This window comes from Silene latifolia, chromosome 6 (assembly GCF_048544455.1).
Source record: "Silene latifolia isolate original U9 population chromosome 6, ASM4854445v1, whole genome shotgun sequence".
In the NCBI taxonomy this organism is placed as follows: Eukaryota; Viridiplantae; Streptophyta; class Magnoliopsida; order Caryophyllales; family Caryophyllaceae; genus Silene; species Silene latifolia.
Genome location: NC_133531.1, coordinates 8,649,862 through 8,668,038, shown reverse-complemented (window position 1 = coordinate 8,668,038; position 18,177 = coordinate 8,649,862). Strand labels below are relative to the sequence as shown.

General features: G+C 35.3%; 2 protein-coding genes across 2 annotated transcripts; both read right to left on the bottom strand.

The window, feature by feature from the left end:
- Positions 1 to 661: 661 nt before the first annotated feature.
- LOC141586239 (chaperone protein dnaJ A6, chloroplastic) lies at positions 662 to 7,146 on the bottom strand. The gene is made up of 4 exons (XM_074407409.1): positions 6,833 to 7,146; positions 2,181 to 2,296; positions 1,986 to 2,063; positions 662 to 1,082 (listed from the first exon to the last, which is right to left on the bottom strand). The coding sequence occupies exons 1-4, from the start codon at positions 6,921 to 6,923 to the stop codon at positions 957 to 959; spliced, it is 411 nt and encodes a 136-aa protein (XP_074263510.1). The 5' UTR covers positions 6,924 to 7,146; the 3' UTR covers positions 662 to 956.
- LOC141586251 (uncharacterized) lies at positions 5,742 to 6,834 on the bottom strand. Its single transcript, XM_074407423.1, has one exon. It carries the CDS (start codon positions 6,519 to 6,521, stop codon positions 5,742 to 5,744), a length of 780 nt encoding a protein of 259 aa, XP_074263524.1. The 5' UTR covers positions 6,522 to 6,834.
- Positions 7,147 to 18,177: the final 11,031 nt, after the last annotated feature.

Genomic DNA, 18,177 nt, shown 5'->3' with positions numbered 1-18,177 from the left:
TCGCGCCATACATTCTACAACGTCTATTGTGATTTTCGTGAATAATCGTTGTTAAAGGGGCGTTGTAGTTGCCTAAATTTGTAGTAGTGATGGTTCAATTCCCGACACCACCATTAATCCTCTTTTTATTTTAATACTACAACTTTATATGTAAAAGGCGGTGTCAACTCTCATTCTCGGCCCCCCTTGACATTTTACTCGAGGTCCGCTATTAATTACTGTAAGTCTTAATGTTAATAGAGTAAATTAAAAATTACTCCCTTTTAAAATCCAGTTTTTTAAAATTACTCCCATATATAATTTTTTTCTAAAAGTACTCCCTTAAAATAAACTTTTATCAAAAATTGGTTCAAAACACCAACTTAAGTTACTTATTCCGTCATTTTATGAACTTATTTCGTTTGTATCTTAGCCAATTTATGCTTTGAAACGTATAACAATGGAGAATAGGTTCAAAAACAGACGTAATAAGTCGCCTAAATTGGAGTTTTGAAATAATTTTTGATAAAAGTGCATATTAAGGGAGTAATTTTATGAAAAAATTATATAAGGGAGTAATTTTAGAAAACAGGATTTTAAAAGGGAGTAATTTTTAATTTATTCATGTTAATATGGCATGACGACCTTACATGAGAATTGGTAATGTTATTATTCAGATAAATTAAATGTAAATGACATTAGTAATCAATAATAATCATGCACCTTTTTTTACACCGAAGACTTAATTTACAGAAGCAGAAATAGAAATTCAAATTTACAAGGTCAATAGTAGCAGTGGAGGACCTAATTATCGCGAGAGGTGTCAGACTCTCTCCGATTTTTCATATTTCAGTGTAAAATTATCATACATACAACTCCCCCTTGCTCAATAATTAAGTCTTAAATCTTTACACACGAAATTTATACTTTAGACCTCTGTCCCTTGATCATTTACTCCAAAATCTGCTACTGCAACATTAACAAGAATTATAAGAAGCAGGCATGCCTCCTTCAAAACCCATCCACTCGTCCCATTCCTCGTACTCATCAAACGATTGCGCCATTTGCAATTGTTCTTCCTCTTCAAATTTCTGCATTAGGCTCTGCATTTTTAATAAGATGAAGGGCAAATCATTAAAATACATAAACTAACACACTAACACTAATAATTTATTGGGAGACGGTTTTACACGTGTATTTGTATAAATTACTCGTACATGCTAATTTTCCGATATATGCCTATACAAGAAATTTCTTTTTTTCTAAATAGCACAATAAGTTCTTTCGGACATATACATCGTCTTAAATTTCAAACGGATTAAGTATGGCCGAATATGACGTTTTTTAACTATTGCCGTTTAAAAGAAATATTTACATGTGTGGCTTTATTGTTGCACAAATTCTCATTTGTGACGGCGATATCCGTCACAAGCTTGTGACGAATATCGTTTTCTCTCACAAAATACCCATTGAAAGGTGAGTGGGAAGGCGTGGGGGTGTCCCCACCTCATCTCCATCTCCCTTTTATGAGAAATCGTTTCGAGACGACAATTAGCCCGTCACAAGCAAGACTAGCTGTTATTGTTGTACACGACACAAAAACTAATCACGATCATCTCTCTTTTGATTTCTTCCATGCAATTGCGACAAAAGCTAACCACAAATTTATCGTCCAAAATTCGGCCATGACGTCCATTATTGATTTATCTCCCAAATATTTTCTAAAAAAAAAAAAAAAATGATTCATGAGAATCATGACCTATGCTTCGTGATCAATTCTATGTTTAAATTTAATATGCCAAATGCTTTGTTTAAAAGTTTTCGTCGAGTCTATATGACTTAAATATAATGCATATCTATAGAGGCTGATCGATCAGATGTTAGCTTTCTTAAAAGAAAAGATGCAAAGACATGCTGAAAACTCGTAATTTGAATTTACGTCATCCAATTCAAGTCAGCTCCATTAAGATAAAATAAAATAAACAAAACTTAACAAAGAAGTTAACCTCATATGCAGATTTTATTTCTCGAAAAGTTTGATTCTTCTCAGCTATATGATCACCTTTGATCACATCCGGATGATACTGCAAATATAATTCAAAATAATATTTAACCAACATTTAAAAACAATGACGAAATTCGTAAATAAAACAAAAAAAAAAAAAAAAAAAAAAAAAAAACAGGGGAAATAAGAATCGAACCTTCAAAGCCAATCTTTTGTACGCAAACTTAACGTCGTACTTAGAAGCAAACGGCGAGAGACCCAGAATTGCATAATCATTAAAATCCGACAAGCACCTTGTCGGAAATCTTAAACTGTTGTGAATTTTGTGAGGTTTATTTAAAACAAATATGAGAAAGGGAGAAGATTTCTTGATTAATTGAATGGAAATTACATTGCTTAAATAGAAAAATAATGTGGTAGCAACTGATGCCTTAAACCACGACTGAAGTAATGCCTAGACAATAGGATCACCACTTTTTCAACTACTATAATGCAGGAAAGCAAAAAACAGAAATGCAACTAATAAGTCCTACAATTCAGGAACTTATGATTAGAACATTTGGATTAATTCTAATACCTCCCCTTAATTCAAATGCTACGAACTCCAATCCTTTCCATGAACATTTGATGCTTGGCTTGAGTCAGACTCTTGGTGAAAAGATCAAAGATTCGATCATTGGTACCACGAAGTTCAAATTCAACCTTTCCTTCACTTACTAGCCCTCTGATGAAATGGTGCTGCACTTCAATGTGCTTAGTCCTTGCATGATATGCAGGGTTCTTTGTCATTGCAATGGCAGACTTGTTGTCACACCACAACACAGTAGCCTTTGCTTGTTCATTCCCCAAATCAACCAGTAGCTTTCTCAGCCAGACAGCTTGTCTAGCAGCAGAACCTGAGGCCACATACTCAGCTTCACTAGATGATAATGCAACAGTGTCCTGCTTCTTTGAACTCCATGTAATAGCCCCTGACCCTAGTGTAAACATAGAGCCAGATGTACTCTTCCTGTCATCAAGACTACCTGCCCAATCACTGTCAGTGTATCCAACCAAACTGAAATTATCAGAAGCCTCATACCAGATTCCCTTCTCAACTGTTCCTGCAACATATCTCAGGATTCTCTTTGCTGCACCCAGATGCTGCTTTGTTGGACTGTGCAAGAACCTGGAAACAACACTCACACTGAATGCTATGTCTGGTCTTGTGTGAGTGAGATAATTTAATCCACCCACAATGCTTCTGTACAGCTTTTCATCTGCTTTTCCTGTTCCATCTTCCCTTTGCAGTTTCTCATTTGTGTTCATAGGTGTAACAGCAAATTCACACTGTTCCATCTTGAACTTTTTTCAAAGATATCTTTTGCATATTTGGTCCGAGAGACGAAACTCCTTCTTCAGTTTGATTCACCTCTAATCCAAGAAAGTATTTCAACTTTCCTAGATCTGTCATCTCAAACTCTAGCATCATAGCCTTTAAATTCTGTAACATAGCTTGAGATGAACTGATATAGATTATATCATCTACATACACACATACCACTAGGAAGCCAGCATTAGATGATCTTTTGACATACAAAGTAGGCTCATTTTCACTCCCGTCAAACCTGTTCTTTGCAAAGAATGCATCTAACTTTCTTTGTACCATGCTCTAGGGGCTTGCTTTAGTCCATATAGAGCTTTCTTCAATCTGTAAACCTTGTCTTCCTCTTTCTCTTTGACAAAGCCTAGTGGTTGCTCAACATAAACTTCTTCCCGAAGTTCACCATTCGAAAAGCCGATTTAACATCAAATTGATGTACATCGACAGAGTTGTGCAAACAAGGCTAGAATCACCCCGACTGTCTCAAACCTTGCCACTTTGGTGAGTAGGTTTCCTCATAGTCAATCCCTTCCTTCGAGCATACCCCTTTGCTACCAGCTGGCCTTATGCTTCAATTGTTCCATCGATGTTAAACTTGGTCCTGAATACCCATTTCAACCCAATAACATTCTTATTGACGGTAAATCAACAAGTTCCCAAGTTTTGTTCTTCCTCAATTGACTCGATCTCCTCTTCCATTGCCATCCGCCATTCTCGCCTCTTTCACTTTTGCTTGCTCAAACTCGACTGGTTCTTCGAGTGACAAGGGCAAATCCACAAGTCTCATAAATATCTTCCAGGGACCTCATCTTCCTTGGTGGGGACTCATCAGATGAAGATGAGTCTTCTGATGCTGCTGGAGATGCTACAGGTGAAGTTATTGGTGACTCACCTGCAGCTTGACTAATTTCTGGCTGTGGCTCAAATTCCCATTCAAAGGTGAATTCCCTTTGATTATTATTCTGTCTTGACCAATCCCAAATTTCTTCTTCAGCAAAAATCACATTTCTACTGATGATAATACTCCCATTTTCAGGATTGTACAGTCTATATGCTTTAGACTGTGTAGCATACCCAATGAAAATGCATTTAATTGATTTCTCATCAAGTTTTGACCTTATATTAACCAAAGTGTATGCTATGCATCCAAAAACCCTTAGATGATCCACATTAGGCCTTCTTCCTGTCCACACTTCGTAGGGAATTCTATCCTGAACAGCTCTAGTTGGTGAGATGTTCAGAATATAAACTGCTGTTGACACTGCCTCACTCCACAAATCATTTGGTAATCTCTTTTCCCACAACATACTCCTAGCCATTTCAACAACAGTTCTATTCTTTCTCTCTGCAACACCATTCTGCTCTGGTGTATATGGGGCAGTCAACTCCCTTTGTACTCCCTGATTCTCACAAAAACTTGTGAATTCCTTTGAAGTAAACTCACCCCCATTATCAGTCCTTAAACATTTCAATTTCTTCCCACTTTGATTTTCTATCAAAGCCTTAAATTTCTTGAAATACTCAAATGACTCAGATTTGGACTGAAGAAAATAGACCCAACTCATCCTACTACAATCATCTGTAAACAACAGGAAATACCTACTCCCACCTAGAGACTCAGTTTTCATAGGACCACATAGATCAGCATGGACAAGCTCCAAACATTCACTTGCCCTCCATGCCTTACCAACAGGAAATGACCCTCTAGACTGTTTTCCATAAATACATCCTTCACAAATACCTATTTCTCCAATTTTAGGTAAACCTTCCACCATTCTTTTATTACTCAATAATTTAAGACTTTGCATATTTAAATGCCCAAACCTCAAATGCCATAGTCTGTCCTTCTCATCTCCCTTTACAGCTAAAGCCCTATTAACATTTTTCTCTAAATCCAAAGAAAACATCTTATTTCTTCCCATAAGTGTAGTAGCTACAATATCATTGGTGTTTTTATCCTTAATTTCACATGAATTATTGTCAAATAATAGGGAATATCCAGACCCTAATAATTGACCAACACTCAATAAATTATAGGCCAATAGGGGAACATACTGAACATTATGAAGTAACTTAGTATTACCTTGCTCAGTTTTAATAGCAATAGTTCCCACACCTTCCACACACAGCTGCTTGTCATCACCAAGCCTCACTTTGCTCTTCTGTGCCTCATCCAAGTTCTTAAACATGGACTTAGTGCTTGACATGTGGTTTGAACACCCACTGTCAATGTACCATACATTCCCATCCACTTCAGGTGTGCCTTCCCTAGTCAGAAAAAGCTTTTCTTCTGCTGCAATATTGGCATTCTGATCAGTCTTGGTTTCAGACTGATCCTTTTCCTTTTGCCAGCAATTCACCTCCTTGTGACCTGGTTTGTTGCGTAGTAGCATTTCATAGGACCCCGGATTGACTGTCCTTGGTCTGAGCTTCAGATGACTGGCCAGATGACCTGCCACGCCCTCTTCCTCTGAAGCCTCCCCTTCCTCTACCTCTTCCTGACTTGGATCTATCTTTAGAAGAATCACCCTTGGAGACAAATGCCTGCTCCTCCTTCTTCTCTGAAGATCTCTTTAGCCTTTCTTCATGTGCCAACAATGATCCCATCAAGTCATCAAATGAATATTTTTCTAAATCATTTGATTCCTCAATGGCAGTCACAATATAGTCATACTTCTGTGTCAGGCTCCTCAGAACTTTGCCAACTACTAGCTCATCACTCATATTCTCTCCATAAGCTCTCATTTGCTGAACTACCCCAGAGATCCTAGACAAATAGTCTTGTACAGACTCTTTGTCACCCATGAGAGAAGTCTCAAACTCTCTCCTCAATGTTTGTAGTCTCACCTTGACTACCTTCTTGTCACCTAGATATTCTGATCTCAGAATATCCCAGGCCTCCTTGGATGTAGTAGCGGAAGCAATGCGAGAAAAGATCTCATCATCCAAGGCCTGCTGAATGATAAACAGAGCCTTGGCATCCTTCTTTCTTTTCTCCTTAAGAGTTGCATCTGGCTCTTCAGACTTGGCATCTACAAAGCCAGTCTCAACCAATTCCCACAACTCCTGTGAACGAAACAGAGTCTTCATTTTCAATTCCCAGAATTGATACTTCACACCCTTAAATATTGGCAAATGAGAGAGACCATTTGAGCTTGATCCGTTGGAAGCCATGACAAGTCCTAGGATACGAAACCTAAAGACCTGATACCAATTTGTTGTGAATTTTGTGAGGTTTATTTAAAACAAATATGAGAAAGGGAGAAGATTTCTTGATTAATTGAATGGAAATTACATTGCTTAAATAGAAAAATAATGTGGTAGCAACTGATGCCTTAAACCACGACTGAAGTAATGCCTAGACAATAGGATCACCACTTTTTCAACTACTATAATGCAGGAAAGCAAAAAACAGAAATGCAACTAATAAGTCCTACAATTCAGGAACTTATGATTAGAACATTTGGATTAATTCTAATATAAACACCTATGAGACGGTCTCATGACAGTTCCATTCGACGTTAAGAAACAACCCTTTTGAAATCCTTTGAATAATCCTCCATTTCCATTCATCATTTTTTTTTCTTAGAACAAATAAATGTAATTTTTTTAAAACGATTTGGATGAATAAATTTATAAATTGTTGCACCAAAGTTGGATATATATTTGTGATTTTAGTAAGTGGATAAATAAGAATGGCGTATGATCGTATGAAGATAAGAATTATTGGATGTGGGCCGGTTGGCGTAAGATTGGCCTCTTATTTTTGTTGTATTTAAAAAAGACAATGATCCATTTGGAATAACCAAATATCTTTTCTAGATGCTACGTAAAACTTTGGAATCAAGAAATTAATATTGATATTAATTTGTTTCTTATTATAAATGAAAAGCACATTTTATAATTGAACATGTATAAAAGAAATCGAATTTTCTGTTTATTTTAGTGTAAATTAAGTTTTTGTTTAACGCATCTGACATAAGCTGGTCAAGTAAATTTGAGTTCTTTACTCGTCTTGTCTAGTGAATAGTTGTAAGAGTGTTGTGTTAATATGTCGATGGCCAAATCGCTTCTAGTGGTTTATGGCACAATAACGTCAGGTTTATGCCAATTAGTTTAGTTTGTAAAGTTCATAAAAGATGATCCTCATGACCTGAGTTTAAATTCCGTCAGCATTAAAATCGCCTTATGGCTCCTTTTAGACCATTTTTTTTTCGGAATTTATTACTCGATGTTTATTTGCCCTCGTTGAAGTGACATATTACCAACAAAATTTAATTACCATTTTCATACAAAGACTATAGTGTAGCAATATATCTACCAAAATATGTTGTGAGATTGAATGTCACACCATTACCTAAAAATCAGACGGGATAGGTAATCAGGGAAGCAATCAAGTTGATTGATATACATTGATACATGCATGTATTGGATTAATTAAACTTACAATTAGTCTTATGCATGTATTGGATTAATTAAACTTACAATTAGTCTCATTAAGACGAAGGAATCCATCATAACATTTAAGGTAGGTCTATTATTATCTTATGGGTTTAAAGTTTAAACATCATTCGTCATTTCGTTGGTGATTAATTTTCAATATTAAATACGGAGAATTTCTTATGTATGCTTTCGTGATGTTAATTGTTGTAACAGAAAATTTTGTTTGTGACAGTCCTTACATCTCAAAATCCTCTTTTTTTTTTTTTAAATATTATTTAAATTGGATGTGAGCCATTATAAGCTTGTGAGCCGTCACAAATAAGGATTTGTGTTGTTGTAACAAGGTGTTAGGTTCATTGAGATTCTAGATTTCCTATAGATCAAGTTGAAGAAAGGGACACTATAGCTAATTCTAACCATTTTAATTCAATAGATGTTTATGCTTAATAATTTGATAAACAATATCCATATTCCAAACAAACAAAATATCCAAATTGTGCATTGGATAAGGTTTAAGTTTTTTATTCCTTATGTAATTTGGAGGTATTCATTAAGTTATCATGATATTATGTCAATAAATTACGGACATTTTAATGAGATTGTGAAAAGGCAATCGGAAAAATAATCATGATATTTTAGAAAATTTAGATAAAGATAAGATGAAAGTACCACATACATAACAACAACAACAACAATAATAATAATAATAATAATACCATGTACATAGGTATCTAAGGTCTAACAATATAATGATCACTTATATATATAATAACGATAATCTAGCTAAAATCACAATTCATGGATTATACAACCAGCTGTATATGTATGAAATACTAAGTAATTATGTTGAATGAATTATATTGAATGATAATAATCTTGTGTTTGAATTACAATGATGTATGAGGAGTATATATAGTACTCCTTAACCGACTTTCCTTAATTGTCTAACTAACTTGCTGACATCACCTTAACTAACAACTAACTAACTGGTTGTTATTAACTAACAACCTTGTATACACTTGATGATGCCCATAGCCCCCCCTCAAACTGGACTGGCAGAAAACAACATGCCAAGTTTGAGTGAGAAAAACTTATGCAGATCTGCACCCAATGCTTTAGTCATCAGGTCTGCAAGTTGGAATTTGGACTGAACATGCTGAGTCTGCAAAAACCCTTCTTGTTGCTTATCTCTTACAAAATGACAATCAATATTAAGATGTTTGGTTCTTTCATGAAAGACTGGATTGGATGCAATGTGTTCTGCTGCCTTGCTGTCACAAAACAAAGGTATTGGTTTTGGAACATGTACACCCAAATCCCTTAACAAGCTATCTAGCCAAACAAGCTCAGATGATGTATAGGACATCGACCTATACTCGGATTCAGCAGAGCTTTTACTGACTGTCTGTTGCTTCTTTGTCTTCCAAGACACAAGAGATCTTCCCAAAAACACACAGTAACCACTTAAAGATCTACAAGTGAAGGCACATTGGCCCCAATCTGCATCAGTGTATGCAGTAAGAGCTAAGTCTGAATCTGAACTGTAGAAGAGACCTGTATTGATTGTAGCTTTGAGATATTTTACTACATGTATAGCTGCAGCAAGATGTGGTGCACGAGGAGCACTTAGGAACTGGCTCAAATGCTGGACAGAATAGGATATATCTGGCCTAGACATATTGAGATACAGTAGCCTACCCACCAGTCTCCTGTACTGCTCAGGTTCACTCAATAATTCTCCACTGTCCACTGAGAGTTTCAATCCCCTTTGCATAGGAAAATTAACTGAAGAACAGTTCTCCATCTGTAAGTCTTTTATTATATCCAAGATGTATTTCCTCTGATTAATTATTAAACCTGAGGCATTCCTAGAAATCTCCAGACCCAAAAAATATCTGATGTTCCCTAAGTCTTTGATTGTAAAGGTACTATGCAGTCCACTCTTGACTTCTTTAATGACTTGTTCTGATGTACCAGTCAAGAGTACATCATCAACATAGACTAGAACAATGGTGAATGCTCCTGTTGTTGGATCTGTTTTTGTAAAAAGAGAATAGTCATGTTTAGATTGGAGGAACCCTAGACCAAGTAAATATTTGGTCAACTCCTTATTCCACTGCCTTGATGCCTGCTTAAGGCCATAGAGGGACCTTTTCAACTTGCAACACTTACCAGCAGGAACTGAATACCCTTCAGGAACTCTCATGTAGATATCTTCATCCAAAAACCCATGAAGAAATGCATTATTGATATCCAGTTGATGAATATCCCATCCTTTTGCAGCTGATAATGCAAGCAATGTCCTTACAGTTGTGAACTTGGCTACTGGAGAAAATGTATGAGTATAATCCTTGTCTTTCACTTGAGTAAAGCCCTTTGCTACTAATCTAGCTTTAAATCTCTCAACAGTACCATCTGATCTATATTTAATTTTGTAAACCCATTTAGACCCAATGAGCTTTTGATTAGCAGGTGCATCTACTATCTCCCAAGTCTTGTTTTCTTCTAAGGCTTGGATCTCCTTCTCCATAGCCTGAACCCATCTTACATCAGTCTTTGCTTCTTTATAATTATAGGGTTCATATTCTTGTAGAACTGTGGCCAGTGATGCAACATAAGAATCCCCAAATTCTGCTAAGTCCTTCAGAACAGATGCTTGAAGAGAATGTCCATGCTGCACTGGCAGTTTCTGAGAACAATGAAAATCTTTTAACCATGTAGAAACCTGTCTTGGTCTAGCAGACCTCCTTGACTGTTCTTGCTGAGAATCCTGAACAGTAGTAGCAGGATTAACAGGCTCAGTATTATTAACCAGAAGAGGATCCTCCTCAGTATTGGAAGAAGGCATTGAACTAACTGTTTCAGTCTGAACTGGTTCATTCTCTGAGGCAACAGAGGGAACAACAATAGTTGAATCAGCTGGATTAACCAGAGGACCCAGATCCTTAGAATTGATTTCAGTATCCTTGTATGGGAACATGGTCTCCTTAAATAATACATCTCTGCTGTTGAACACTTGATGTGTCTTTATATCATACAACTTGTAACCTTTAACATTATGTGGATACCCAAGAAAAACACATTTCCTTGCCCTTGAGCCAAACTTATCCTTGAATGTTGGTGGCATAGTAGCATATGCTAGACACCCAAACACCCTTAACATGCTAAGATCAGGTGATTTACCAAAAATGAGCTCATAAGGTGTGCTCATATTGATGATGGGAGATGGCATGAGATTGATAAGGTGGGTGGCAGTCAAAACACAATCTCCCCAGAATTTAATAGGGAGACCTGCATAAAACCTCAATGCTCTGGCTGTGTCTAGAAGATGCCTGTGCTTCCTCTCTACACGGCCATTTTGTTGAGGCCTACCAACTATACTAGTTTGATGGATAATGCCCTTTGTCTTAAAGAAAGAATCACAAGTATCTTGTACAAACTCAGAACCATTGTCACTTCTAATGATTTTGACAACTTTTCCAAACTGATTAGAAACATAAGCTAAAAAATTTTGCAATAAACCAGGAACTTGATCCTTTGTTTGAAATAATATGGTCCAAGTATTTCTTGAATAATCATCAAGCAAAGTCAAAAAATACTTGGCACCAGAAACAGCAGAAACTTTATAGGGACCCCAAACATCCAAATGCAACAATGTAAATAAATCAGTTGCCCTATTAAAACTTCTAGTAAATGAATACTTATGATGCTTGGCAAAAACACATGTTTCACAAAAAAACTTGTCTTTTATTGATGAAGATAAGCCATGTACATGTTGTAATCTATCAATAGCAAGATGTCCTAAACGAGCATGTAAAAGCTGAGTTTGTAATACTGCACTATCTTTGCCAACAGAATTATTAACCATACTGTTCATACATTTTGAGTTACTGTAAGAATGCTTAAGTACTGTAAAAACTTTATTAACTATAGCATCAATGTCTAAGTTCTGAAATCTGTAGAGATCTCCAATTCTCTTCCCTTTTCCCACAACAACTTTACTGGAAAGGTCCTGAAAAAGGCAATATTTTGGATAAAACACAGCATACACATTAGCAGAATCAACAAGTTTAGGTACAGATAACAAATTTTGCTTGAACTCAGGCACAAAAAACACATTAGTCAAGATAATCTGATCAGTCAAGTGTATTTTCCCTACTTTATGCACCCTTTTATAAGATCCATCAGGCAATCCAACTAGAATAGGCTTAGGCAAGACAACTACATCATACATCAAATGCAAATTGAATGTCATATGATCAGACGCACCAGTGTCTATAATCCAATCATGAAAATGTTTAAAAGAATCAACAGAAAAAACTTGAGAAGAACAAGAAGTGATACCTGCAAAATTAGATGATGAAATATGAGTTTTCTCTTCTGCAAACCGTTTCATGACTTGAGTAATTACAGAATTCACTATGCCATCAATCACAGAAGAATCTACCCCTGAAGAAACATTATTTGACTCTTGTTGAACAAACTGCTCATCATCATCAAAAGGAGAATCTTGATCACCAAGAACATCAACATTATTAGCAGACTGTTTACCATTCCTCTGATTACTGGACTTGTTACCATATCCACCACGGCCTTTACCCTTAGTACCTCTGTCATTGGGAAACCCTATGACATTATAACAATTTTCTGGTTTATGACCAGTTTTACCACAATGGGGACACTTCTTTACCCAGAAACATTCACTCAAATCATGACCTTTAAAATTGCATCGTGTGCAAAATTTTGTTCCTGCAGAAGACTGTCCCTCCATTCTAGCTTTGAATCCAACTTGCTTGTTGTCCTGAGTGGCTGCAGCATAAGAAGTAGCATCTGTTAAAGCCTCTATCCCAGCAGTAACTTGCTTCTGTCTTTCCACTTTCTGTAATAAACCCAAAACCTTGTTGATTGTAGGTAATGGATCCATTGAGAGTATTTGAGTTCTGATGTGATCATAGCTCTTGTTCAATCCCATCAAAAATTGAATTAGTTTACCATTGTTTTCTCGAGCAATAATTCTTTTGATCAAGGTACAAGTGCAAAGATCAATTTTGCCACAAGAACATGTTGGAATGGGATCCACACTGTCTAGTGTTTCCCAAATCAACTTCATCTTGCTGTAGTATTCCACCAGTGACAGATTGTCCTGAATTAATGCACCAAGATCTTTCTTGAGTTGGTACACTTCAATTGCGTTGGCTGAACCATATCGCTCAAGCAGATCACCCCATAACTCCTCTGCAGATTTGACATACTTCAAGTTCTCACGCATGGATTTGTCAAGAGAATTTAGAATCCACTTGGTAACCATGAGATCAGAACGAAACCATTGCTTGAACTTCTTATCTGTAACAGGTGGCTTAGCACAGGAACCATCCAAGAACCCGTCCTTATTCTTTGAAGCCAGTGACATAAAAACCTCTTGTTTCCATCCCAAAAAATCATGGCCATCAAAAAGAAATGATGCCAAAGTAGCAGTAGGTTGATCAGAGGTGGAAAGAAACAAGGGATCATCAAAATAATCATGAGTTGTTTCAGGCATTTTTGAAAGGCTTATTTTGAAGATGAAGATGAATGTGAAATGATGATGATGAAGATAAACGTGAGAAAATTTATTTGAAACGCGGAAGCTTGTTAAAAAAAAAACTGAATTCTTGATCCTTTTCCAAGAATTTAACCAGAATCGTTACTGTTTCCTGATACCATATGAAATACTAAGTAATTATGTTGAATGAATTATATTGAATGATAATAATCTTGTGTTTGAATTACAATGATGTATGAGGAGTATATATAGTACTCCTTAACCGACTTTCCTTAATTGTCTAACTAACTTGCTGACATCACCTTAACTAACAACTAACTAACTGGTTGTTATTAACTAACAACCTTGTATACACTTGATGATGCCCATAATATGTTGTACGGTATAGAATCTGAGCTTTGTGATAAAGTATCTGAGCTTTATGTTAAATAATATGAGCTTTATTAGAAAGTATTGAACTCATCCATTTACACAAACATTAAAAACATGAACTTTGAACTAGCTCAGAAAAAATACATATAAGCTCGGATTTTTATACCTTGGTTGTACAATGCTTATGGCACAACTAGATGTATAATCCTATTTGTGGCTAAACCACCATTACATGTTGATTAATAACTTGTGATTAATTATAGGCTAGGTAGCACCAAAACGGACACGGACACGGAACACGGACACGACACGGACACGTGACACGGCATCCCTTGAAATTTAAGACACGGGACACGTAATAAAATATATATTTTATAATTATAAACGTTCGATTTTATTTTTATAAAAGTATTTGATATTAAATTTAAATAAGTGAAGCTAAAACTTGCCATTGATATTAACTCATTTTAATTTACCATCCAAACGAATCTTTTAATCAATCTCTTTCAATAGCTCATTTCACGCTTAAAGAACATCATTCACCCCAAATGATGTCCAAATGTCATGGACACGCGTCGCACACGGCCAAAATACCATGGACACGCGTCGGACACGTGCCCGAATAAATGTTGAAAGTTAGACACGGCTTTATAGGTATCCGACACGTTTCGACGTGTGTCCGAGGAGTGTCGGTGTCCGACACGGTGTCGGACACGGGACGGCTGATTAGGAGAAGTGTCCGTGCTACCTAGATTATAGGTAAACATAGCCAAATCCTACGTACATACGTCTAAGGTCTAACAATATCACATGTCATATGTAAATATTATATATACTAGTTTAGATCCCGCGCAATGAATGCGCGGTATTTATAGAATTTTTATTTTTGTATTACTTAATCATATTATTTTTCATATTTCACGTCATTATATTTTGATATGAGAAAAAAAAAATTGAACTGTAAAATAATAGTGGTATTTCATTAACGTAATTGTTCATTTTTCTCGTTATTGAGTTTGTTTCGAGAAAAAAAAAACTGAAAATTAATCCAAGAGAATTGAGTAATGTGCTGAAATGTATTTTTTTTTTATATCACAAAACTAATGATTCCAATTTAAAACTTCTTTGATTCTTTTTTTCATGAAAGTAATCAAAACGATTTATAATTTTGTTTATACATGGTATGAGTCAAGTCATTCTCAAATAATAAGATCAATAAAAGATTTAATATTTTATAGTTTTATATTATTTATATTTTAATTAAAATATTATAGTTTAGTGTTCAGTGAAAATTATATAATTTGAAGAAAAGATTAACTTTAATGAAAAGAATTATATAATGAAATACATTATAATTACTAATTTTCTTATTTAGTGAATACAATTAAATTATCAATATCTTCCTTATTTAAAAAGAATTCACGTTTTCTTGTTTGAGAATTGAGACCCATGAATTTTCTAGTTTTATAGAACCTTCCATAGTTACAAAAAGATATCTCCGAAGATTACGGTACTAACTCATCTATGCAAACTTGATTATTTAGGCTAAAAACTTTAGCCCAGCTAAGGTGTAGAATTATGACAAAAGTAAGGCCCATTTAGAGATAAATCAACTTAGGCGGGAAATTTTTTTAGGATTCTTATTCTTTTAGTTATAGGGGGATGTCTTAGCTTGAACGCAAAGAGTTGTAATTTTTGGGAGGAAATGTGTGTATTTGAGCTTGAACCGGGATGGTCGAATCCAATTCCATATATGATCTTGGGCTACGCGCAAGAATTGTTTAATGTTAATAATGACTTTCCAATTCCATATATGATCTTGGGCTACGCGCAAGAATTGTTTAATGTTAATAATGACTTTCTTTTTGTTATGGAGTATAAGTTTTCCAATCCATGCTTTAGGATCGTACCAAGTTTTAGAAGTTGTAGAACTTGCTCAACGACTTGGAATTTAGATCTGTTAGAGTATAAAATCGATCTTGGAACTTTAACTATCAGATTAAACTTTTAATTAAGATGGTTTCTTGACAAAATCACATCAACAAGTATATAGTGCCAAGATATGCAATCATTTTTTGGGTTTTTAAGTCAGTCTTGTGTTTAAAATTGAAGACTCACCTTGTGACTATTGTAAAGTCTATGCCTAATAGATTTCGAAACATCATACTCGGGTGCTTATCCTGGATATCGTGGTTTGCATAATTTCACGCTCATCACGCACACTGTTTCGAGGGCTTACCCAAATGTCTTGACCAAAGATAAGAATTCTGGTCCCTCGTCACCCAAAAAAAAAATAACTTACGATTATATTAAGTCCGTTGATAAAGCTATTCAATCGTCTAGCTACAACCCTAATGATCGTACAGTTTAGGTAAACCTTTTTTTTTTGGGGTATGCATCTAGAATAAAGAGTGTAAATTGTCAAAAATAGCGAGTGATTGATTCATGCTTGTTTTGTGTGATTGACGTTCTACGATTGCATTGTTTCCCACTAAAAATAGCTAGCTAGGTCGAGACGGAATGTTTGATAAGGTACAATTTGTCAAGACTATGACCACCTTGGTCCAGGGCCATATCGTACATGTGATTTGGATTTGCCCAAGAAGATGATTAAAGTCTTTGAATTGTACTCCGTCCTCGCTCGATCAATTATTTACGTTTGTTTTTGTTATGTGAGAAACAACTTTTTGACCACGTCATTCTGCTCATCTACCCATTATTCTTCTGTAAATTCACAAGGTCTAATATCAACATTACACAAATCACAAACAGAAAACAAACAGTCCGATTTAACATGAATTACAGAAGAAGCTTATAAGTTATAACTTATAACTATGTATATCCCTTGAAATGATGATGGTACATGGACTTATGAAGTCGGTAATAAAGAAATGATTAAAACATTCAAATAAGGAAAACGTATAGAATTAACTGAAACAGACGAAATATCAAATTTTGTACTAGTAAATACTTCAGCTTGAACTTCGTGAAAAATGAATTGTCAATGTAATAAACCGATCTCACTAATTTTTTTTGGAAGTTGATTAATTTGAAGTAAACTTGTCTAAGTAACCGGCCAGCCCGGCCCGACTCGCCTCGTGAATCACATTTGCCCGATCCGACCCGCTCCATGTCTAGGTAAATTTTAAACCCGACCCGCCTTGGCCCGTCAGTCTAAACCCCACTACGGGCCCGGCCGGGATAACACCCCTCACCGCTCGGCCGGGCTCAACACAATGGGCCATTATCGGGCTGACCCGGTCTGTGGTACCTCCAATTTGAAGAATAAACTGAAAAAATAAGTGAAATTGATTTTTTTTTTTTTTTTTGGGAAGCAGTGAAATTGAATTGAATTTTGAAGATATACAATACTCTCTTTTGTCTCTTCAATGGCACTACCTAAGATGATACAAAGATTTGAGTAGAATCTCAATTACACATGAAATCGTCTCATACAACACTCAATGTTAATCTGATTAATTATATCATAACGGTTTTGAGATAAGTAATAATAGCGTTGAAATAACGATATTATGTTAATATATCCAATTATCAATAATATAATTCAGGAGTGAAAGCTCTATTACCATGTAACCTTTTTTTTCTTTTACTGTTTTGGCCGACCTTTTTGTTTCTTTCTTTCTTGGTTTCTAACTGTTTTGGCCGACTTAGTCAACGAGTAATCCTTGAGGTCTCACTTTCACTTCTTTTAGCAGTGTTAGTAAAGTATGCTCTCTAAAATCACGTTCGGCATTCACCAATCATCACCCCACCCAAGAAACGTACTCCCTCCGTCTCATTAAATAGTTTACCCTTGTTTTAATTTTCCTTCACGAAATAAATCAAGTGTAAACTATTCATTCAGACAGATAAAATAATAGATTGGAGTCAAAATTATCTCAATTTCGAATTTTTATGACCTTTTACTTTATATTAATGATCAAGGTTTCATTTAAAGAAAACTAGAAGGCTCAAATTTAAGACACTTCTATTTTTTTACTTAATTCTTACATAAGTTAGTTAAAATTAAACTTTTCTCTATAAAATATATTTTATCCTCTTATAGGAAGTCGAGCATGGAGATATATAATCCACTCTTATAGGAAGTCGAGCATGGAGGTACTTAAATTGGGTCGCATGCATGATCAAATCGAGTATTATAAAACTGTAAGAAAATAACCTAAATAACAAACAAATTTATAACTCTTTTGATACGTAACATAATATAAAGATGGAACTTATCGATTAAAATTTAAAATCCTCATAATTATATTATGGTCTATTAAAGTTATTAATTACTCATACCATAATCTTAGATAAACATGTGCGACCCAACTAAATTTCACCACCCCTGCTGCTCGATAGAAATTTTGAAACATTAAGTTAAGAATATTTTCAAGTTTACCTTAAATTATTATTACACACTTGCCCTCGATAAGTTAAAATCGTAACTCTACCACCGCTCAATTTTAC

Bases quoted from the DNA above. Each gene is read 5' to 3' on its own strand.
- LOC141586251 (XM_074407423.1), bottom strand. From the start codon at position 6,521: ATGGCTTCCAACGGATCAAGCTCAAATGGTCTCTCTCATTTGCCAATA.
- LOC141586239 (XM_074407409.1), bottom strand. From the start codon at position 6,923: ATGATGAATGGAAATGGAGGATTATTCAAAGGATTTCAAAAGGGTTGT. The intron at 2,297-6,832 runs GTTTATATTAGA...AAATTCACAACA, and splicing joins CATGAGACCGTCTCATAGGT to GTTTAAGATTTCCGACAAGG. The intron at 2,064-2,180 runs GTTCGATTCTTA...TTATATTTGCAG, and splicing joins ACAAAAGATTGGCTTTGAAG to TATCATCCGGATGTGATCAA.